Here is a 24,720-nt window from a genome sequence, read left to right as displayed (position 1 = left end):
AGCTTTATAAAAGTATCTTCATAGTAAGTAAAATAAGATATTTCTTAAAATGTATTAAGTCCAATTTACAAAGAAAAACAAAAGTATCATGGGAATCATGTTTTTATTGGAGTTGTCTGGTTTACCATTAAGATATTGAATAAATGTTGAAAATACAAGAATGTTTTTCTACATTACTTTATACTACAGAATAAATAGTTAAAATGTATTCATGAGTATCAATATTTATATTGGTTCATGCCATTATTAGGACAGATAGACATTGAAAGGAAGTAACTAGTTTTGAATTAGATTCAGAATATGTGTCATTTTTTCTTTTTTCTTTTTGGAGAGAATATGTATATTTTTTCTTTTAATTGAGGAAAACTAGTAAGTTTTATACATGCATGTCTAGTAACCATTGTGAGACATAGTTAATATTCCAACTATATATTGGATTTCTTAAACATTTAGCATGTTTTTTATCCATTTTTTAAAGACTTATTTATTTATTTTAGAGAGAAAGAGAGAGGAAGTGGGGACAGGAGCAGAGGGGAAGAGAAGAGGGAGAGAGAGACTCTCTAGCAGACTCCCTACTGAGCACTGAGGCCCAGGTCAAGGCTCCTCAAAGGGCTGATCTCAGGACCCTGAGATCACCAGCTGAGCCAAAATTAAGAGTTGGATGCTTAGCTGACTGAGCCATCCAGGCGCCCCATCCTGATATTTTTAACTTGATTGCTATAAATTGTTTCCCACCACTAGGTCATATCCCAGTAAACACAAAGTGCAATCATATCTATTATTACAAAGTATATTTTGTAACAATCCTTTCATAAATGTAGTTTTTATTACCTTCAATAATTTAATCTCTTTTAAAAGGACTTACTGTTCCATATTTTTCAGTCTCTTTTTTGAAATTTCACAGAAAATGACCGCATACAACACTCAGTGATAAAATATATAACAGAACAATTTTGAAAAACCACAATTTGGCAGATAATATACTAAGATATGAGGCCATTTTAAATAAGAACTAAGACATTCTTAGCTTAAAAAGTTATGACAAATAATGCACAAATTTCTTCTATAAAAAGAAAAAGGAAATGAAATAGGGAGAATCTTGTTCATTTGATCTCAGTATAATCACTTGAAAAGTTTATCTTGGATGAGATAAATTATTTGAAAAATCAGTAGAAATGTCCAAGCTAGTTACTTTGACATTATATTTAAATGATTTTAATATAACTTGAGTCAAACTGACCCATCGAAATAGATTCAGATAAAAATTCATTAAATACCCTTGAAAAATCATATTGCCCACTTGATTTATATTAGCCGTGTTTCAAACATAACAAAAAATATTTTGAAATCATATCATAGAAACCAAATTGTAGAGCACTCAACAATATCAGCTTCACTTATTTATCCGCTTTAATGATTGAATGTCAGCCATGTATGTCTGGTGTTGTGCTGAATGATTTGCTTGCATTTTTCATTTAGCATCACTGCAAACCTACAAAGGAACAGGGTCTCACTGAACAGGTTCAGGAAGAACCAGTATTGGGTCTCATGTCTCTTTGAGTCTAGACCAAATTGCTTTTATACTTATTAATAAATAAGCTTGACAAAAGAAGTCAAGTCTCCGGATTTTTACCTTCTCTTCTACCTCCCTCTCGTCCCCGCTCCTCCTCTTCTTACTCCTCTCTCCCACTTCCTTCTTTTTTTAAAAGATTTTATTTATTTGAGGGGTGCCTGGGTGGCTTAGTGGATTAAGCCTCTGCCTTCGGTTCAGGTCATGATCTCAGGGTCCTGGGATCGAGCCCCGCTTGGGGCTCTCTGCTCAGCGGAGAGCCTGCTTCCCCATCTTTCTCTGCCTGCTTCTCTGCCTACTTATGATCTCTCTCTCTCTCTGTCCAATAAATAAATAAAATCTTTATAAAGAAAAAAAAAGAAAAAGAAAAAAAGATTTTATTTATTTGAGAGAGAGAGAAAGAGAGACAAAACAAGAGCGAGGGAGAGGGGCAAAGGGAGAGGGAGAAGGCGGCTCCCCACTGAGCAGGGATCCCCAATTTGGGATTCCACCGCAGGACTCTGAGATCATGACCTGAGCTGAAGGCAGACGCTTAACCAACTGAACCACCCAGATGCCCCCCTACTTCCTTCTTCTTTGACATTTTGGTTCCTCTCCCTTCCTTCTCCCACCTATGCAATATATATATGTGTATATATGTATTTTTAAATACTATACTGTTTTTTCCTATCTGTGGATATAAACTTTGGTTAGATTGGGAAGGGTGTAGGTGTGTGAGATAAATAATAGTGTATAGACTTTGTGATGAAATTTGCATTTGCCAAAATAATTGCATCACAAAATAGCAAACTGGCAAATATGTAACTCTAGTCTTATATATAAATAAACGTTATTTAAGTTCAGGCCAAATTTATAACTTCGTAGTAAAAGAGTAAGATTCTTTGTCTTATTCTCTGAAACAAACTGAAAAGCAGGAATTCATTAAAACCCAAAGAGTATATCTTCAAGTCAATGAATACTGATGTAATTTTTTATAATTTAATATTGATAATATATTATATTAGTAATTATAGCTTATTAAGGTTAAATGTCTATAATTCACAAAAATATTAAACCATGTTCATTATTCTCTAATTACCAAGTCAGTTAAAATAGAATATTAGAATTTAAACAAAAATAACTTTTATCTGATAAAATACTAATGATTTTCCACATCTATATCTATATCCATACTTATATATGTATATATATATATATACATACAAACATCTATCTCTATTGTATATATCAATCTATTTACACATATACACATAGATTCTGTTACAGCATAGATGTGTTTATATAAAGCATTTCTAGTATAATATATATTAGATATATCTACATATGCATAAGTATAAACACATACATGTACACAGATGCCTAGTATAAACACCTTTAATCCTCATATATTATGTGGAAAATATTTTTAATCCTATTTCATAGATAAGGAAGCTGAGGCTTCAGGGGAATAAAAACTTTCTCAATGTCTTACATTGTATAAATTACATAAGTAGGGGGTAAATCCCATTTTACTTGTCTGCAAAACTTTTAATTATTATACTCTACTGCTTACTTAATAAAGTAACTCCTTGCAACTAACCACAGACCGATTCAGCACAAAAACAAACTGCAAAGTGAAACAAAATTACTGACTCCCTCCTCTCGCTATCCCACAACACAAAGTAACTTGAGATGGAAAAGGGAGATATGTGGCTTAGTATAACAATGACATTAAATTGCATGTCTTATCCCCTCCCCAAAGGCTTAGCAAATCAAAATCCGGAGCACAAGGCCTAGAAATCTGCATGCTCACAGATCCCAGCTAACTCTGTCTTGCTAAAGTTGTGTTATCTACCGCTTTTTGATTAGATAATTATATTCAACACCTGTGGTTGGTGTTGCAAATTACCAAACAATTGGGGGCTTAAAACAAAAGAAATTTAAGATCGCCCAGTTCCAGAGGCCAGAAGTCTGAAATCAGTACCACAGGACCAAAATCGAAAGTATTCTCAGTTCTGTGCTCCCTTCAGAGACCCTGGGAGAAATTCATTCCTTGCCTGTTGTAGCTTCTGGTGACTGCCAATATTCTTTGGCTTGTGGCCACATCAGTCATTCTATATGTTAATATGCCAGGGTTAAAAGTGCATTGGATATTTGAGATTTAATTTGGAAGAATTTAATCTTGAACTTAGAGAGTGTGTATAGAACAAGTAGATCTTGCATACTATTTCTGTCTTTACCTTTCCACAATACAGTTTTGCCTTTACACTCAACCAAATATTTATTGAGCCCCTATTTTGGCCAAGTTGTAGAAAGCTTGATTCAGAGGCTCAAAATGTCTGTCAGAATGTCTAAATTACAACGGTAGGAATCTTAGTGTGGTGGAGAGAGCAAGCTCACTGGAGACTGACAGGGTTGAATTTGAAGTCTGGCTCTGCTACTTATTAATTGTGTAAGTTTATAAAAAGTGTGTTATGCAGAAAAATCATATAAAAATTTACCAGAGATGATGGTGAAGATGAAAAAGATTTTGCATTTGGGCTTAAAACTCTGCATGAACTCCCTGTGGTAGGTTGTTGAGAAGTAGAGGGAAAAGTAGCTTCCCAACCATTCTCCCTGCTTCCATTCTTGTCACGTAGTATAGGGTTTTTGCAAATGCAGCTTGTTCACCTACTATGTTGTGAAGGTAACGTGTTAGAAATGGCTTTGTTAAACGAAATACATTAAAGTATAATTTTGAAAAGTCAGAGAGCACTGCAGATAGTATGAGTAGAAATGGATGTGTGAAACTTTAAGACTATCGATAAATCTGTGTTTGAACTGTGTGATTATATAAAATAGATGTCTTCCAGGCAACACTGACCATTTCTTTTTTTGCATAATACGCACCATTAGCTACCTGGGCTTTGAGATCAAGCCCAGACTCCTACCAGGGCCTGAAGGATGTTCCCCACCCAGCCTCTATGGGATAGATTCTGTCTTCGTGTCTCCTGCCACTAGATTCTCCAGATTTCAAGATTCTTGTTCCTGACATCCCTTCTGGTGATCTCGCTTCCCACTTTGGATCTTGAAACTGATTGAAGGTTTCACCTTTTGGAGTAGCCTTTTTTCACATTGGTAAACAATGAAGGCGTGAAGAAAGATTTAGGTGAAGTTCACCCTCAACATTCTGAATTCTTTGCTGGTCCCTTAACTTGGGATGTTTCTCAACCATCACCAGTTCACATAGTGCTCCTTCCCTGGATTCACCTCATGCCACATCCTCTTATTTCGTAACCTTTCAGGGACTAGCTCAAGCTTCCTTTTAAAGAGAAAAATGGGGTTAATAACATGAGCTCTGGTTTTGATATATTTTCTCTGTGTGACTTTGAGCATGTCAATTTAATTCTCTGATCAACATCTTCTTCATTGTAAAAAGGTATAGTAATGGCAACCTCAGATGAAAATACCTTTGTAACTATGTTAGATAAGTCTTAGTTACTAACAACTTTATTATTTCCTAGTTACTTGACCTCTAGTCCAGTATAGACCCTCCTTCATGCTTCTCCAGGAGTCCGTGCTTCTCTGACTATAAAATTGCTTGCACTACATGGGAAATCTCTCTCTGTCCTATAGAACTATGTATTTTTAGAGAAATGGACATGTCCAATGAGCAACTAATTGTTGAATGAGTGAATGAAAACCAAAATCAAAAATTTTCACCAATGTAAAAATACTCTGCAATTTTTAAGGTCTCCAGACAAATGTATATCTGATTAATATCTTAGGCTAAAAGTTATATTACTATTTGAGTTCTATGATAGAATGGGGGTTCACTCAAACTATGCAATTTTACCTATTTTTTTGGTTGAAATCACATTTATTTAAATTATGTGGTGATATTACCAGTGCACATTTATAAAGAAAAAAATAGGACATGTGCTTAATCAAAAATAGCATAAGTCACAAGAGAATCTACCATCCAGAGATAAAAAAAAAAGTTAAATTTGGTTTATATTCTTCTAGACATTTTCTATGTATGATTCATAACCACATAATCTAGTATGTCAGGCATGTTCTAACCAGGATGCATTGTATCTGTAGAGAGAACTCAGACTTTGAAGTATTATATCTGCTACCTGGTTTACAATTATATCACTTTTTATATTACAGTGGTTTTCAGAATTTAAGGGCAACAAAGGCTTTTCAATTCCAGGCCAAATTTAGCTCTCTAAACATAACTGCAGAAAGTAGAGACTGGCACGATCTATTCTCAGACATCTTTATGAGCAATTTTGCTGTTGGTTGCTCTGGTAGGCATGCCCAGCCCTCCTTCTGACACTTGTCTACCTTATCAAAGTCAGACTAACCTTCAAGTTTTAATGATTCTTCTCTGATGCTTTTTTCCCAGATGTGTAGTGAAAATTGATAAGTCCATTCTCTCTGCGGCTGTATTATTTATAATTCTTTTTTAGAATTTCTTGTATTATGCCTTGTGTGATAGTGATTTACCAGTCTTTTTTGTCTCCAGCTATTTTACAAGCTCACAAAGGCAAAGACTTTATAATTCATTTTTATATCCCTTCACCATCTAGCAGAGCTCTTTGCATGTAATAAACAGTCAGTAGTTGCTGAACGAATTTATCATTCATTGTTAAAGTGATGGTGCCATGGTTTAAATTTAATCACAAACTGTAAGGTTCATATTAATCATACCAGATATTTAGGACCTAAATATAGTTTTCATGAAGTATCCATAAGTAAAAGTGAAAGAAACATGTGAATGAACAAGGTATAACTTCGTTAATACTGTGAAGGATGCCTCTAGTCACATTTTCCAAAACAGGTTGTACTAATTTTATAGTAAAAATACTAAAAGGCTAGCTGTCCTAAAACATGCAGCTTAAAGTGAAATATTTCCAGTATAATCTATGATTAGTATGTTGAGAATGTATATTGACCTTCAGGTTTAAAAAACTTTGAAAGCACAAATTCAATGATGACTGTCTTGAGTTTTCATAAGTGAAGATAATGAAAACACTTATTTTCCTTGTTTGAAACCCAATTTGTGATTTAGCAGTATATGCACTTGTATTTAGCAAGTTCATAAGGGTCAGGATAAAAGTACAATTATGAGATTAGACATTAAATCTGTTTTGAAAAATCCCTTTCATTTTTCACGAGAGTGTGGAAAATATTAGAAATGAGTCAGTGCTCTTTAGAAAATATGAGGATAATGGCTGTGTCTTGAAATTTATATCTGTGTGCTGAGCATAATTCCACACATAAAATAAATTTAATAAATACTTGATGAATGAATAATTGAAGGATTTGATTTTATAAGACATAAACAAAATTAAACGGTAGTGCTCCAAAATACTATTACACAAATAAAAACTACTGAATTCCAAAACTATGAGCCAACTTCTATTGAATTTGTGTCTTTGATAAGGAAAACACATACAGCAGTCCATTTTCATATGAATTTGAGCAAAAATGTCTTTTTGTTTATACATTGTGATAATTATATTTTCATAGAATACAAAAGCCTCAAGTCTCAGTGCACCCAGAGATTTTCAAAGTTCTGACTAGATGTTATTGACTAGGTTTAGAACTTAGAACCTGGATTTCAAACTTAGAAACTTTGTGGATTTTTTTGTTACAAAGTCAATATTTTTATATATTTCGTGTAGCCATGCTTAAATTTAACAGGAAAAGAGACGCAAAGTGGGTACGCCGAGCCAATAAAATGTAAGCCACATATAGACCCAATAAATTGTGCATGACATCAGAGTAGGCACGTAAAAGTCCTGGGAGTGACTATCCATGAGCTATGAATGTGACTATGACTTGAGCCATGTGAGAAGCATGGTGCCCACAAAACGGAAAATGAATTTCTCTGGATCACTGCTATGTGGAGATGTATATATAAAATACCACAGGCATAAAATGTAAAGTGCATGAATTATATAGTATCATGGTCATCCTTGACTCCTCACCTTTTATTAATGCCATATCTTTCAACTAAATTTCTTCAACTTCTATCCAGAATCTGGATCACTTCACTGTCACCATGATGGTCTGAAACACCATTATCATTCACTTAACTACTTGTAAAAGTCTCCCATTATGTTTCTGTACTTCTTTTCTTGTATGCCTTTATTTTCAATAAAACAGGGGGCTGATCATTTTATTTTTATTTTTAATTGAAGTAAAACACACATATAAGAGTGTAAAGTACTCTAATAGGAATTAAGGTAAAACAAACATAGAAAATATATAAAGAACTCCAATCTTAAGTATATAGCTGATTGATTTTTTAATATGTATATACCTGTATAGTCACACTCAGATCAAAACAAAGGACACCTCCAGCATGCCCCTCCCCCTATACAACTTTCCAGACTATACCCTTCCAAAGTTCATTACTATTCTAATATTTTCAGTGTTTAATTTTGTACATCTTGAATTTCATGGACATTGGGGATAAAAAATATAATACTTTTGTTGGCTTCTTTAGCTCATCTTTATATGAGATCTTCTCTGGAGGTCAGTTGCTTAGTCTGTAAAGAGGAAGGTAGACTGACACTGGGAGCTAAAATTTGAAAACAAACTGAATTTCAGCCCCAAACCATAGAGTTTCTGATTTTTTTTTTTTTTGGTCTGGAGTCTGTCACAGACTCCAGAGTGGTCTATTACTAAAAATCACAAAGAGAATTGAACTTACAGGCTCTGAATCAAATGATCTCTCTCTCCCTCTTTCTTCTTTCTCCCTCTCCCTCCCTCTCTCTCTCTCTACTTTCTACTTCCTCCTTCTCTCCCTCTCTCCCTTTCCCTCTCCTCCTCCCTCTTCCTCTTTCTCCCCCCTTCTCTCTCTCTCTTTCTGTGTCTATCCCTGAGCCCTTTACTCCTTTCCATAGGGATGGATTGGCCACCACTCCTTTTTATCTCTATCCTTCCTTAAGTGTGCACAGAGCCCCTGTCAGATACCGAGCACCCCCTTAGGTTGCTGAATGTACATGAGTGAACAAAACAGGGGCTCGGTCTCAAAAAACCCATACCTGAATATATAAACAAATATTCTTGAATATACTGTCAGTATATTTTCTCTACTCCATTAAGGCCCTTTTATTTTCCCTAGTTTATGGTGCATGCTAAGAGTTCTTTGTCTTTAATACCCACTCCAGACACTAGTTTATTTTTTAAGTGGTTTAAATGGTAGCCACAAAAAACAATCTGACAATATTATTATAGATGCTATTTATTAACCTTTTGTAGGTCTTATAGTGAATTAATATGTTTGTATGTAATAAAAATAAAATTTAGGCAGTAATAGCCTGTGAACATGTTTTAGTAAATTACATATGTTTAGAATCTTATTTTCAGAAAAAGTATATAATTGGTAGGAAATTAGCAGCATTGGGACTATTATGGCAAACATTAAAAAATATTCAATTCAATTCTCTTGGTATTAGACCACAATAATTATTTGGTATGTTTCTCTTATTGTATTTAATGGTCCTAAAAAAATTTTTAAAGAACATTTTTTTTTTTTTAAGATTTTATTTATTTATTTGACAGACAGATATCACAAGTAGGCAGAGAGGCAGGCAGAGAGAGAGGAGGAAGCAGGCTCCCCGCTGAGCAGAGAGCCCGATGCGGGGCTTGATCCCAGGACCCTGAGATCATGACCTGAGCCGAAGGCAGAGGCCTTAACCCACTGAGCCACCCAGGTGCCCCAAAGAACATTTTTTTTTTAAAGACTTATTAATTTGAGAGAGAGTGAGTGAGTGAGCACAGGCAGGGGCAGAGGGAATAGGAGGAGGAGAAGCAGATTCCACTGCTGAGCAGAGAGCCCAACGTGGGGCTCAATCCCAGGACCCTGGGATCATGACCTGAGCCGAAGGTAGACATTTAACCAACTCAGCCACCCAGGTGCCCCTAAAAGGACATTTTAGATGAATGAAGTAGAACATCCTGTTTTTCCCATTTCTTTTCTTTCCTCCTTATTTCCTTCCTTATACAGTCTTATTTTCTAGTAGCAAAGTGAAAGGTAAAGAAAAGAAAAGATTTAAGCACCATAACCTTATTGGATATTTAGATGCTAATGGGCAAAATAAGATTTGTTTGGTCATATTATATTCTGTGACTTCCAGTTTTCTGTTTGTGGGTTTTTTTTTGTTTTGTTTTGTTTTTGTTTTTTCAGTAGAATGATTTCAATAAAACAACTTTTTTTCTTAGTAACACTTATTTTGAAATAAATCAGTAAAAATCATTTTTCTCAAAGTAATGTTTATATCTTAGCTGCAATCATTTTTAAACAAAGAACATCTCATTGAATATTAGTTTTGCATAAAATTATATTTAAAAAGGAATATTAATAATTGTCCATTGTATAAGGACAGATTTTGAGTCTCTTTTTTTTCTTTTTATTTTCTTTAAAAGACATTTTGTCCTTTCTGTGAAGCTAGGCTAGAGAGGACATTGGCAGAATTTTGTATGTTCTTATGCATAGCTTTGGATGAGAATTTAATGGGATAGAAAACAATATCTTGCCAAGTATTAAGTTTAAATCTTCTGTTTACTTTAGAATTTCAAGATTTATGGAATACCAGAACAACCCAGGGAGATGACTCATAAAGAACTAGAACTTTCTAGTTTCCTACATTCTTTTAAATAAGTCTTAACTGTTTAACTTCACTGTATAACACCATAATCAATATTGAGATCAACCTGTGAATTAACATAAATCAATCATTTAGAGTTTTGGGGTTTTTGTTTCTACCTGTCACTCTAAATGGTTGCAAACTGGTAATCATATCAAAACTAACTGTTTAAAAGCCATGGCATCACAGTCTTAAATTATAAAGATAATACCCAAATTTAATTAGAGGAATATACAACTGTCAAAGTACAAATACATTTTTTAAAGTAAAGACTTAGTTATGGTTTAAGATGAAAATACGCTTTATTTGTTTCATATCAACCCTCTGGCATAATGACCAACTATTACTGATTGAATCCCAATTACCCACATCCTAACATTCCACAACATGCATAAGCAAGTCTCCTCCTGTATGGATGCTTTCATTGAGACCTAGTTGTGAAGCACAAAATCCAGTTTTATGTTAAGTAGGTGGGTTGCTAATCTGTGAGAATGCCATTCTTCATCACGCCTTTATGAATTGTTTGTGACTATCAACCCAGACAATGCAAGCTTTATATTCGTTCTACAATTATCCGAAATAATTCTAGTTAAACTCTGGTAAAGATCTCTAGTATGAAATGAATGCAAAGTATTCATTCTTTCCTTATCTTACTCTCTGGTTTCATTTTAGCTCATTTGTTTATTTAAAAATAACCCTCTAAGTTGCCTTTTCACTGCTTTTCATGTTACAGATTGAAAATGTTGATGTCTGCCTTAGTTTTCTAGCAGCCAGAGGAGTAAATGTTCAAGGTCTATCTGCCGAAGGTAAGAAAAGGCACAGTTGTCACAAATAACACCCAAGTTTATTAAAAAAAAATTGTTTTTGTATTACAAGAAATGTAAAGTGGGAGTACATAGCTTCTTAATGCATGAAGTCAAGTTTCCAAAGTAATAGAAACATAAATGCAATGGTTATTAATGTATGCTTTAATTACTTATATATGTTCCATATTTTGCCAAAACTGTTATTTTCATGACTGAGTGTGTGGGAGAAGGGTAGATAAACAAAACATTTTTATGTTATTACCAGTGTATAGTATTTTTAGAGTGTTAAGTAGAGGGATGGATGGATACATAGGTAATGCTGCATTATAGATAGACTAAAATTCAGGAAAAATAGTATAATTAATCTGCAAATATTATTTTGTCAGTAACATATCAAATTGGTAGTCCTAGTTGAAATATTTGGTAAGTTTAAATAAGTCATCATGAGTTCTGAAATAATTAGCAATTAAAATATTTAATAGCTGTCATATGTAAAAGCTTTAAAGTCATTAAAGATTTAAAGTATCATCACTAAAAATAAAATACAGAAAACTGGAAAAAGAGGGAAATGGTTCTTTTTTTTTTTTAAATCTTTGTCTTTCACATATAGTTTTAGGAAAACTTTTCAAGTACTATAACAAAATCTAGTTGCTAAGGCTATGAAATCGCAAGTCTTTTGAGATCCACAATAACCGCTGTTTTATTAGAATACTAACTTATATGTTAAAATTCTGCTAGATACTGGTATATGCTGCAACAATTTAGATTGGTTAATGCTCTACTTTAGTCCCTTATTCTGAATAGTCTTTCCCCCTGCACATACTAGAAATATTAGACAGGTCTAAGTTTTAAAAATTTTCTGTCATTGGAAAAAGAGGAATTATGTGGCTTCTGAAATACAATGAACATTTAGTAGAATTATTAAGTTTTCTCAATTTTTCTTCTCTATTCATTTTTTTGTTTTAAATTTCCTTTGTCTTTTACACTTATATAATATGTATTATTAAATTATTAAATGTTAAATTATTAAATTTATTAAATTATGCATTTATTATTAAATATTAAATTATACATTTGGGGGCCAAAATATTAAATTATACATTTGGGGGCTAAAAACCTTAGGTTCAAACCTAACCGATGTTTCTGTAACTTAGAATAAAAGTTGATAAAATTCCCCAGGAAAATATTTTACTTTTTCAGTGGTTAAAAGTAAGTTAAAAATGTTACCATTTGTTCGTATTATATCTCTGTCTTCTCATATGACATTCTTTAGTAAAAGAAACCCATTGATTTTCATTTATCTTCTAAAAATATGTAAATGCTCAAAATAATTTTCTAAGTTAGTAAAATATGCATAGTAAGAAAACAAGAAATTTTAAAAACCTTTAAGATCATCTAGATTTACATGAGAACATTAATACTTCTTTACTATAGCTTCATATTGATCAGACTAACTCTTCTATATTATGGCAACTGCGAGAAGGTTGGGGGGGGCATCTCATTTTCACTTTAAATGAATAATTCTACTGCATATATTGTGTGACATTTATAAAGCATCAGAGAGCAAGAAATCAGAATAGTTTAATACCCTAAACTACAAAAAGGAAACATAAAACCTTGGCATCACAAGAGGATGTATTTTATTCCCAATGTCATGTTTTATTTAGTATATAATTACAGTTTTCATAGCCTTAGTTCAAGCTTTACTTCCATTTCTCCAAATTTTTTAATTATGACTACAAGTAAAAGAAAACGAAGTTCAGATTGTAGCTTACTTTGGGTGTTTAACTTTTTATTCAGTGTAAGAAGAATTTAAGAGCTCCCTGTACTAGAACTAGGATTTACATTCACGTTTATTCAGTTGTTATCTAAAGACATGAATGAGCTGATCTTTATTATTTATTAATATGTAATGTGAGTCAAGAGAAAAATTGGACCATTAAAAATACTTATAATATGTACTTTTGGGATATTACATGTATAGTTATACATATAAATACATAAATATTTTAATAAATTGATTGTTAGGTGATTTAGGAGGACAACTATAAATCTGGTTGCCATTATAAGGTGCACCCGCACCATCGTTACTTAAAATGTAGGACAACCAACATTTAAGTGGCCATCTTTCTCCAGTTCTTAGCCATCACTGTGTTGGTAGCAGCTGAGACTTTGTGAGGGAGGCAGAATGCTGAATCACATGATTAGCACAAGACAGAAAGCCCATCCATTTCTGGGAAGAAGCAAACTCTAGAAAAATTGCAGTTGTCGATCAGCAAAGAGCCTTGCTCCTACACGTTTTGTTCTCTCTATCTTCCATCCCATCACTCTGTCCCTGAAGGTCCAGGCTCTTTGGAAATGTATCATGCTTCAGAAAATTCAGATTTGCTGGAATCTGTGACTTCGAGACTTGAGGTGCATTTCTGTCTCCCCAGATTTAGTCTAAGAGAATGGCAACTGGAATTGCGTTTGTGACAAATAAATAAATAAATAAAAAGGAAAACTGCATTCATTTCATATGCTACTGTTTTTGTATTTTCCCTTTGACGCAGAAATAAGAAATGGAAACTTAAAAGCCATTCTAGGGCTGTTTTTCAGTTTGTCTCGCTACAAGCAGCAACAACACCATCAGCAACAGTATTACCAGTCCCTGGTAGAGCTTCAGCAGCGCGTCAGCCACGCTTCCCCTCAGGCAGAAGCCAGTCAGGCCAAAACCCAGCAGGATATGCAGTCCAGGTAAGGAAGGGAAGCAGGGCGTGTATGTAAAACTAACTTGTCTGGACGTAAACTTTTGTTTTGTTTTGTTTTGTTTTTTTAACGACTTACTGTTTGTGAGATTGGAGAACATATTTATGTAGCTGCATCCGTGTTATGATGTAATTTGACCAATGTCATAGACGTTAAGACCACTTTTTCTTACGGTTGGATGAGCAACCTTTATTAATTTGAGGTGAAATATTTGTGTTTGTTTTCTAAAGATGGTGGTGGCTTGTATCAAAGTGTGTGAAATGTCTTTCTTGTGAGTGATGTGGCACGGTTGTTTCCTTCTTCAGATTATCGTTTAGAATAGGCTATTGAGTCCTACTCTCCCGTTGTGTTCTTATCTCTTAATTGAGGCTTGTGTTCAGTTCATTAAATCTGTTAAAAATTTTGGGTCTGTTAAACGTACAGATTTGAGTGTCTGCGGCACATACTGTTTTTAATGTGTGATTGTGTGCGTGTGTGTGTGTGTGTATTTATAAACACACATGCATGTGTTCATCTGACTTGAGTCTGTTGGTGCATTGTAGACACAGCCTGGGGTGGGGTGCTGACAAATCATGGCAACTTCCTTCCCTCTTCCCTTAGCACTGTTTTCCAATTTGGGATTATATCAGTCAGGGATCAACCAGAGAAGCAGAACCAGGAAGGGATTAAGAGATTTACTGTGAAGAATTAGTTTACATGGTCCTTGGGACTCGCTGGGCAAGTCTGAAACCCTTAGGGCATCCCAGCAGGAAGGGCAGGCTGAAACTCTCTCAGCGGGAGCCAGAACTTTTATATATAGGTAGAATTTCTTCTTCAAGGAAGCCTCCATCCTGCCTTTAAGATCTTTCAAGCAGGGAATCAGACCTACCCAGATTATCTAGGATAAGCTCCCTTACTTAGTCAGCTGCTATGGGCTTTAACCACCTCCACAAAATACTTTCTCAGCAGTGCCTAGATTACTGTTTGATTGAACAAGTGGACTGAGTAAGCCTAGCTAAATTGACACATCAAAAAAAATGAACACAGAATGAAATGAAATTAACAAGTTTCCTACATACTGCTCATTTGTTCCTCACCAATGACCAGGGTATTGGGTCATTAGCTCTATTGTGTAAATAGCTGATTGTTTTCCTTCAGAGGGAGAAAGTCTAATATGCAAATATTCATCATCTTTAAGAGTGTATATACATATCAAAGAGATGTAAATATTTAACTTTTTCCATCTTAGAAGGCAAGCGTGAAACCTAGTAAGGCTCAGTGTACCCTGAGTTTATTTTTGGTATTTAGTATTGACTCACAAAGTTAGAGTAAAATTCGAAATTACATTCACATACCACCTCCCCTGCCCCCATTTACTGTCAAATATTCAACAGTTGAGAATTCCTCTTCTCTTTCATCTGCCAGCCAGCCCTTTCTTCATATTAAGCAATACTTCTTTTCTCTGTATGACCAAGTAAACTCTATTCATTTGGGCGGATTTGACTCACTAATGAATTATGAAGTCAATAAAGAAAAATTATAACTTTATCAAAAAACATAGAGTATACTGCATGGTTCAGGGAGCGGTAAAAGATGTTTCTCATTAGTCAGTAATGCAGATATGCTTTTCTTCTTAAAGCTCGTCCTGGCTTTTTATGATGTAAGTGAAATTGTACAAAAGTCAAAGTGAAAACAAAATTCTCTACAGGGGAAGTTCTTTGGATCTCTTTAAGAATGGGGAGGAGGAAATATCTTTTTTTATTACTTATTATTATTTGGGGGAGATAGTTGGTAGAAAGAGATCCAGATTTTGAAAACTGCCAGAAATAATATTTCCTAGAGTTTGGTTTAAGTTATTCGAATGGACGAGAAGCAAGAATAGTAGCAGAGAAAACATAGGGAGTTAAGTGGTATTATACAAAACATGTTAACTCTGGAAGTGATACGCAGTATCATTTGTCTTTGCTTCACCTCAGTCTATTTCTGTATCTGCCATGTGGAATTTCTTGCCTAGAATTTCTGAGTGGTTATGACCCTTCTGGGGAGATTGTTTTTCTCATTCTTGCTAGATATGCAGGGCTGTTATGGAACAATATTTTATTTAAAAATATAAAGCCCTATATATAGTAGGCATGGTAATTTTATACCATTTTGGAGAGAGCAATTTTATTCTTTTCATTGGAAGATTTTGAAAAGTATTCTTTTCACCAGTGTCCTTTTAGACTGAGGTAGACTCTTAAAGAATTTGTCCTGTGATAAATTTAATTACTTTTAATTACTTTGTAGACTGATAATGAGTTGATAATGTAGAGTACATGCTGTACTAAATATAATAGTTATGACCCTGATGTACAGTGGTTACATGTCTTCATTTTAATAGAATTTATTATCTGTTTTGCAGAATATTTTATTTCAAACATTAATACTTATTTCCATTTACATAGATTTGGTACAGAGAAACAGCCTATGAATTAGAATTTATGTGGACTTAACATACAACAATCAATGTATGTTAAGAATTTTTCAAAAGCCATAGTATATACATAAGGATGTTTACTTTATGTCTGCATAGTAAAACAAAGATAATTAATGCAGAAAAAAACCCCCAGTGACACATTTATCTTCATTTGCTTCAGATGTGAGTCATAAGTCATAAGTCATGATTTATGAAGACTTTCTGTTAATTCTAAAGCTCTTCCCAAGTAAATAGCTTCAATGACTGGTTGCTATATTATTCTAGATATTTTGCCAGAAAATATTCTTATATTTTTTCTCTGTCAACTCATAAAAAATTTTAAGGGCACATGATTTCAGTCCAATGAGAGTTTTGTTTTGTTCTTTTTATCTAAAATATATTGACATAACTATACATATTCCCACAATATTTATTTCATACATTAAGAATCTCTATTTTGCAAGTAACTCCAAATGTTTTCTCATTTGAAACTTCTTTCATTTAAACAGACACTTAGACCTAAACATTAACAAATACACAAGAGAGAAAGTAAAACATGGACCAGGGGGACCAGAGTGTGCCTACCAAACTCTCCTTTTCTGGTTTCTCAGCTCTTTCTCCACTCTTGTGTATATATATTTGTGGATATGTAGGTACATATACATGAGAACATACCCACACGAATGTGTGTGTACACGTGTGCAAGAAGTGTGTGTGTGTGTTCTGTTCCAGTGGCAACTAGAGCTCTAGTTACTCAAAGTTTGCCTCTAGAATCAAACTGCCGGCACCTGGATCTGAATTTCAACACTTCCTCATTGTGGGGCCTCAGGTAACTTGCCTGACCTCTCAGGGCATCAGTGTTCTCATTTGCTAAAAGAATTAAAAATGGCATCCATCTTACGAGGTTGTTTTTGGGTTCCCTGAGTCATTACAATATAAAACATTTTGAACATACTAGGCACACATCACTCCCTGCTCAAAGCCTTGCAATGGTCTCAAATAGCCCAGGCTTGCTCCCACCTTCAGAGACATGCTTTTGCTGATTCCTTTGCCTGGAATACTCTGTGTGCTAGCTGCTTGGTTAAATCTCTCATCTGCTTCAAGGCAATGGCCCACATGTTATCTTGTCACTGATGCTTACCTTGACTAAGACCCTTTTACTACTACAAGCTGCCCATGTTCACTCCCCATTGTATTTTGCCATACTTTTTCTTTTTTCTTACCTTTAATCAACCTTTAATCTCCATGTACTTATTTATTATATTCATCGTTTATTATTGCCATTTCCCTGTAAAAGGCAGGCACTATCAATACAGCAGTATTTTTTATATTTTAGTCACTGGTATAGCCCAAGCGATAAACACAGAGCCTTACACAGAATTTTCAACAATTATTTCTGCAACAAGATAATGTAAGAATTAACAAATTTGTGTTATGGCTTCCAATTTTTAAGTAGGAAGATGCATATTTAAAATTGTAAGTGATTCATAGTAAAAATTGTGTGTATTTATAAAATTTATAGAATAAAAATAATTAAATTTGTTCTTGATTTTGGGGGTGGTCATGCTATTGAACTGTAATTAGTTTCAAAATGGTATACAGTGGAGATTATTATTATTATTATTACTGGAATTATCCACTTATAGTATCTGTATTAAAATAAAGCTGGGACTCAGGGAGTGAAGGAGGAAGGAGGAAAAAAGAAAGAGAAACAGAGAAAGAAAAAAAGAAAAGGACGGAAGGCAAGAAAAAGGAAGGGAAGAAGGAAAGAAGGGAGGAAAGAAGGGAGGGAGGAAGAAAGAAAGGAACTTTAAAAAAATAATAGATTAAAAGGTCCTTTCTTCAATCAACTGGGAAGATGTGAAAATGTTTTAATATAAAGTGATAAAAATCTTAGTTAAGAGTTGAAATCATAGTTATTTTCTCTAAGTATTAACTAAGAGATGGGGAAGTATTATTTCTTTTTAAAAAAAATTTTTTTTTTTTATTCATTTGTTTGACACAGAGAGAGAAATCTAGGCAGAGAGGCAGGCAGAGAGTGGGGGGGGAAGCAGGCTCCCCACCGAGCAGAGAGCCCGATGCGGGGCTTGATCCCAGGACCCTGAGACCACGACCTGAGCCGAAGGCAGAGGCTTTAACCCACTGAGCCACCCAGGTGCCCCAATTTCTTATTCTAGAAAGCAAAGTAGAAATGAATGCTATATTTTCCAACTCAAAATTCATTTGATCAGTAAATATGGTTTGAGCATTCAGGATATTTCTGCTAATCATAGTTTTCCATGTGTTAAGTTTTGACAATGAAAGTTCTAGTTGACATGAAAGGTAATTTCACCAAAATCTTTCACAATGCCTGGCATATGGAGACCAGCCAACAATGAGCAGAATACATGTCCTGAATGGATAATTTTCTTGAGACCATCTGGTAAATCATTATAGTGAAAGAAAATGATATACTGAAAATTCATTTTTCTTATGTACTGTTCGGTTATATATGAGGTATTAGCATGATGGCATTTGTAAAAGATGATTTTTATTTGCTAAAAGCTTTTCAAAAGAGTAGTTTTTCCTTAAAAAATGTGGACCTTTTTAGCTTAATTGTTGTTCAGACTATTAAATAGTTTTCCTTCCTGTTATTAAATAGTGAATTTTATGAACTCTCAAATAGTGATTATTGAATTGTGTGAACAAACATGTTTATGTTTTATAAAAAGAAAACATGTAAAAAGAAAAGAAATTGATTATAAAGGTAGAGACAGGTAAGAAATTGTGTAGATCATAGAAACATGAAAGGCAGTAATGTTGATAAGTCTATTATAACAGCTATTTTCAGAATTTGGGAGATTATGATTTCCACATTTGCCCTTCTGCTTTTTATTTGTAGGAGAAAATCAAATATGCGTCCACTTGCAGTTTAGATGAACTTTCTCAATAAGGACTCACAAGTCAAAGAGCAAAATCTATGGACACATGTTCTTTGAGTGACTTGTCTGTTTCCTCTGCAGTCCCTTGCCAAGGTTCCCATGACCCCTGCCACACACATTGCTCTTAGAACCCTCCTCCCATTAAGGACATTTGCCTTTCTCTTTTCCAGGAAACATCATTTCCTTCTGGGGGATTCACTCAGAAACTGGGACGGTTTACAGCTTTTCAGCCTGGGGTTATGAATCTTGCAAAGTATATGAGGAAGTTTAATTTAAGATGACAGGAAGGCTCTGGTAATTTAAGCCCTCATGAACCTGGCTTCAATTAGTTTCTTAACTCAGCTCTGTGTTGTGGCCTATAGTGTGCTCTTCAAAAAAGTCAGTGAATCAATTAAACTTTAAACAAAACAAAACACAAAGGACATTTATGAATTTTTTTTAAGGCAGGATTTTTTTCTTTCCTAGAGAAAAAGAACTGAAGGGAAAGAAATTACTCTTCAATTGCTTGATTTAGGAAACCAAGAGAGCATTATCTTAAAAGAGCATCTATGCACAACATACATGCTTTTCTTATGTTCTGTGCTTTTATTTCACCATTTTAAAAGCTTGACAACTACTCATACTTCTATTGTGATAGATGAAGCAGCATCTATATAATTTTAGTTATTTTAGAGTCAGACAAACATGGGTTTAAATTCTGCCGGCCAATCCCCAATGGTGTGGCATTGGGCAAATGATTTTAACCTGTTCAAATACCAGTGTTCTTACCTCTACAATCAGAATGGAGACAACTTCCTCAAGAGAGCATTGAGAAGACCTCACAGAGTAATTCATGCTTTTATAGTGCCCCCATAGCATAACACTTATCACGTAATAGACACTCAACCCAGCTACTTTTACCTTACCTTCTACCCCCTTTAAGATCATGTCACATGTATAATGAAATATTCTGACTCATGTTGGAAACCTCAAGTCAGCCTCATCCTTGGTCCCTACTTTCTCACTTTCTCTGATCAGTTCTGTCCATTCCACTTCTAACTTTTATTAAATATATAAAAGTAATGCAAAGTAATAATGTCCTCAATATTAAAAATAACAGCCTAATACTCAGACGTTTTCATGCCAGTCTAGGTACACAGAGGTAAGCCCTTCAATTGTTTTAGGTATTTTCTTTAGTAGTCTTTCCCATGTTGCCAAATAAAATACTTCTGCCTCTAGGTTTTATTCATTAATTTGATCATTATCTTTTGATTCACATACTCCCCATCTCTCCATATCCCATTAATGTGTTCAACAAATAAATATTTATTAAGCACTTAGTATGTTCCAGGCACTCTTCCAGGCACTAAAGATAGAGCAGAGGACAAAAGAGATTAAGGAATTCTTGCCCTCCTGAAGCTTACATCCTATTGATGGGAGACAATAAAATATTAAAATATGTACCACTAACTGCACCACTGATGGTGGAGAAAAATAAACCAGGAAGAAAGGAAACATGATGTGTAGAAGCCATATTCATGCAAATTTAATTTGGATTCTGGGAAAGTCTTCACTCTGATGATATTGAGGAGAGGAGGTGAGAGAACTAGTTAGTGGTTGTGGTTATGTTGTGGGAGAGAATTTCAGGCTGATAGAAGACAAGAGCTGAGACCTTGAGTTTGGAGCCTGTCTGGTTTATTTTAAGAAGAGGAAATACCACAGTCGGGATGGATCAGAAGGAAGGAGGCAGTAGAAGAGTAGGATTAATTCTGACCAAGAGCGGAGAGACACTAATATGACCCTGTTGTCATTATAAGGACATTGGATTTTACTCCAGGAGGGATGGAAAGTTACTATATACCATGAGGAGGAACATAAACAGGTATAAAAGAAACCAAAGGGTCAGTCTGGCTGTTCTGCTGGGAATAGATTGTAGTGAGGAAGAAGTGAAAACAAGGGGTCGTGGAGAAAAGCTTAGAGTACCATATTGGAAGTCGAGAGAGGAAGGTCAGTTTGAAATATATTTTGAAGGCAATATCAGTAGAATTAGACCAGACTTGCAGTGGGATTGGTAAACAGAGAAGAGACTCTTCATTGGAAAGATGATGTTTCCATTTACTGAAAAGGGAAGGAATGTGGGAAGAGCAGGCTTGGTATGGAGAAGGTCAAATATTTACTTAATAAACATGTCAGTTTTGTGGTGTCTACTAGGTATATCCAAGTGGAAAGACTAAGAAGACAATTGGAATTGCAAGACTGGAGTTTAAGGGACAGATGAAGTCTATAGACAAAAATTCTGGAGATACAAGCATATAGAAATAATAAAAACTATGAGACTAGAGGTGATGAAGTCACCAAAAATATGTGTATAGACGGGGAGAAGAAGATGAGGATTAGGGTCAGAAGCTCACTTGTGTTGAGACAATGGGTGATAGCAAGAACTCCTAGAGGAAACTTAAAAAGTGACAACCTGTAGAGTCAGAAGAAAACCAGAACTTGTTTGCCTGGACAGCAAGTGAAGGAAGGGATCTAAGGAGAAGGGGAGAGCAATAATAATTTATATGTAGCCCCAGTCACCATTCTAAGTACTTTATATACAAATTCATTCTTTCATTCCTCACAGCAACCCTTTGATGTAGGTATTATTAGTAATCTTAGTTTTCAAATCAAAAACAAACAAACATCTGGAAGTGAACACGCCAGTTAGATTGCATGAAGTTTCCTGGTGACTAATCTGTAAATTTAATCCAGGCAATCTGGCTACCAAGTTTGTGTTTCTAACCATTATCTACCTACCTGCAGAACTTCAGATGCATTGAATGTTGCACATAAGTAGGCTATGCCCTGAGATCTGACTCATGGGTTTCATACTGGAGACTGACGAGAGCTACTCCAGTGAAGTAGTTGCTGTGGTAGAAAACGGGAGAGGGGAATTAGAGGTGGTCAGTAGTGTATGGACAGGTCTTTCTAGGAGTGCTACCACATAGTTAAACTTCACTCTTTTTAGTTCTTTTTTTGCTTAACTTTATAACTTTATATAATGAAATAACATCTTTGTTCTTTCTCAGTCAACTGTAGAATATCTCTTGCCATTCTGTGTTATAAAATACCAGCTATTGGCATTTCTTGTTCTCCTCTCATCCACTAACAATTTGCAATCTCTGTCATCTGCACTTTCTTAAAATTAAGGTTCATGTGATTTACACGCTACAGATTGATTCTAAAAGCTTTCAAACCAATGGAGTGTTTACCTAATGACTATTAGCAATATGTTCTGTAGAATCAGGATGTATATACTGTGATTCTTTCCTGTTCAAAGCCTTTCTTGAATGTCTATTGAAAGTTGATATTTGTTTGAAGGCAATCATAAACTGATCAATAACTTAAAGAATTGACCAGAGTTCATTTGATGATGCTTTAGAGGTATCAGTCAAGGTATATTAAAGAACCCATCTATGCCAGCATCATTTTTCTGGGATTATTCAGTTATTGTAGTTAAAATTGCTTCTTGTTTGTTTGGATGATTAACTAATTGGTTTCCTTATATCTGGCCATGGGGTGGTCATTGATAGTGTTTGACATAGATATTTGATTAATCTCCTTTTTATAATCCCTTCATTTTCTCTTCAGTATCCTAGTCCAGCTTCCCTCCTATTTTTCTAGACTAAAATCTTCCTCCATGCGTACACTAGGATGAAACTTCTCTCCTATATGTTCTCCATTAATGTTACTCCATTTATTTTCAGTTTTTCAAAGTCTGTTGAAGTCTCTTGTCTATTGATGTCACTTGTTCTCAATCCTGTTTTTCTTGATGTTGGAAACTTAAACTTTAATTATTCCCCTTTCAGCATGTTAATAGCATCATATTAGGAAAAAGAGAATAACGTGAATTTGAGTCTCAGAAGACATGGGCAAAATCATTTTTGGTTCTGATAATTTCCTTTTCTTCTTTAAAAAAATAAAAGTCAATTAACTGAACCTAATTTCTTCGGGTAGAAAATAAAAAATATCACTATTATACTCTAACTTTTTAACAGAATTGGGAGAATGTAATATACATTTTAAAGTATTAGACTGCTACTAATTTACAAGTTAAGACTTGTGTTTTTTGACATAAATGTCTATGTAAAACGACGGTTAGTCAGTGTTTCATCATTTGGTCTTAAAACAACCAAAATGTGATTCGTGTATCATCACAATGACTCAGGATAACTAATAAATTTTATGAACATTGTCTCCCAAGCACTCGACATTGTTTGGACTCTATTTGGTTTTTAGTATTTATGGTACACTTTCTTCTCAAATAGAGCACTGACAATGTAGGCTTGATTATTATACCTTCAATCTTATACCACATGAAATTACTTTATATTAATCTGTTTTCCACTAGAGACTATTCTGTTTACTGACTTAACAATAGAAAATGCAAGTCTCACAATAACCATAATAATCATGTCAGTATAACCACTGAACTATTTTCTTGCAGTCAGAGCTACGTAGAAAACCAAATAATAATTGGAATGACTGGACGAGCACATAATTGGATTTCAGGGACTTGTAACATTTCTGTAGCTGAGACAGTCTCGCCCATGAGACTTTAACTCTTGGTCTAGGATCCCTCTCCTTCATAAAGCACACTGTCAACATTTGCCTTTTAGCATCCATTTCCTGCGCTGCCACTTCTGACAATGCCCCCAGTCTCTCCCTTTCTGATTGACCTCTCAGTCTGAAAAGATGTGTAAACAATCAGCCTTCCCTCCCTGGCAGACTCTAGGCCAAAGCTCAGCATCAGAGATGTTTTGAAACCCCAGCCACTCCTTATTAACATGAAACTGAATGCAGTGATGATTGCATTTGCTTTGCCATAAACAGAATAGTCCAATTATAAAGACTCTATAAAGTAGGCTTTTTCATAGATCTTCAAACACTGTGTAGACATGCATTTATATAATTATTTTGTAAGTATAATAATTCAAGGCCATTTTCAGGAACATGTGTACCAAGAAATAGTCATTAACATATTTTGTGTGTAGTACAACACTTTTTGTCATTTGAAAGTACTAAATAATTCAGAGTTTTCACCAACCAGGATAGTCTTTACCAAAACTTGTTCAAATTTTTAGCTTAATGAAAAAACTTTGTCTGCTAGTATTCAGGGTCCAGATGTGGTATTGATTGATTGATTGATTGATTACATTAAAATAATCTTTTGGAATGGAGCACTCAATTTATTGTGATGCAATTTGACTCCATACTGAAAATTTTAAGTTGCAAAGATCCATGGAGCAGGGTAATGCTTTGAGCTATTTGTAAGTAAAAGCATTGTTGGAAAATTTCATTTATGGTAAGACTGTGAAAGAAATATGAGCCTGGTTTCCTGAGTTGCCCTTTATCTGGAAATTCTGCATTCCTAAAAGAGCATGAGACTTTGATGCGGTAATATCTTACATAGGCATCTCCCTCTTTAGTTACTGTTTTGAGATCCCACAAAAACAGACCATGCAGGTGGCCTTATTAACTGTCAGTTGAAATTTAAGATAACACAGAGGTTATAATATATTTACATACCATATTTCACTAATGGGATAAGTTATCACAGTAACCTGTCTCACATATAATCAGGATGATATTTCAGCCA

The 24,720-nt window shown here is 34.5% G+C and overlaps 1 protein-coding gene across 1 annotated transcript in view; it reads left to right on the top strand.

Annotated features, from left to right (window-relative positions):
- The window catches only part of NAV3 (neuron navigator 3), a gene marked incomplete at its 3' end in the record, with an annotated part of 387,672 nt that overhangs the window by 117,875 nt on the left and 245,077 nt on the right, over positions 1-24,720 (top strand). The window contains exons 4-5 of the mRNA XM_080811183.1: positions 10,928-11,000; positions 13,553-13,736. Of these exons, the coding sequence (XP_080667309.1) occupies positions 10,928-11,000; positions 13,553-13,736 (257 nt within the window). The remainder of the gene's footprint in view (positions 1-10,927; positions 11,001-13,552; positions 13,737-24,720) is intronic.

The sequence above is a fragment of the Martes martes genome (assembly GCF_963455335.1).
Source record: "Martes martes genome assembly, chromosome: 8".
Taxonomy (NCBI): Eukaryota; Metazoa; Chordata; class Mammalia; order Carnivora; family Mustelidae; genus Martes; species Martes martes.
Note: the sequence above shows the minus strand (reverse complement) of the source record. Positions and strands in the feature narration are given on the sequence as shown.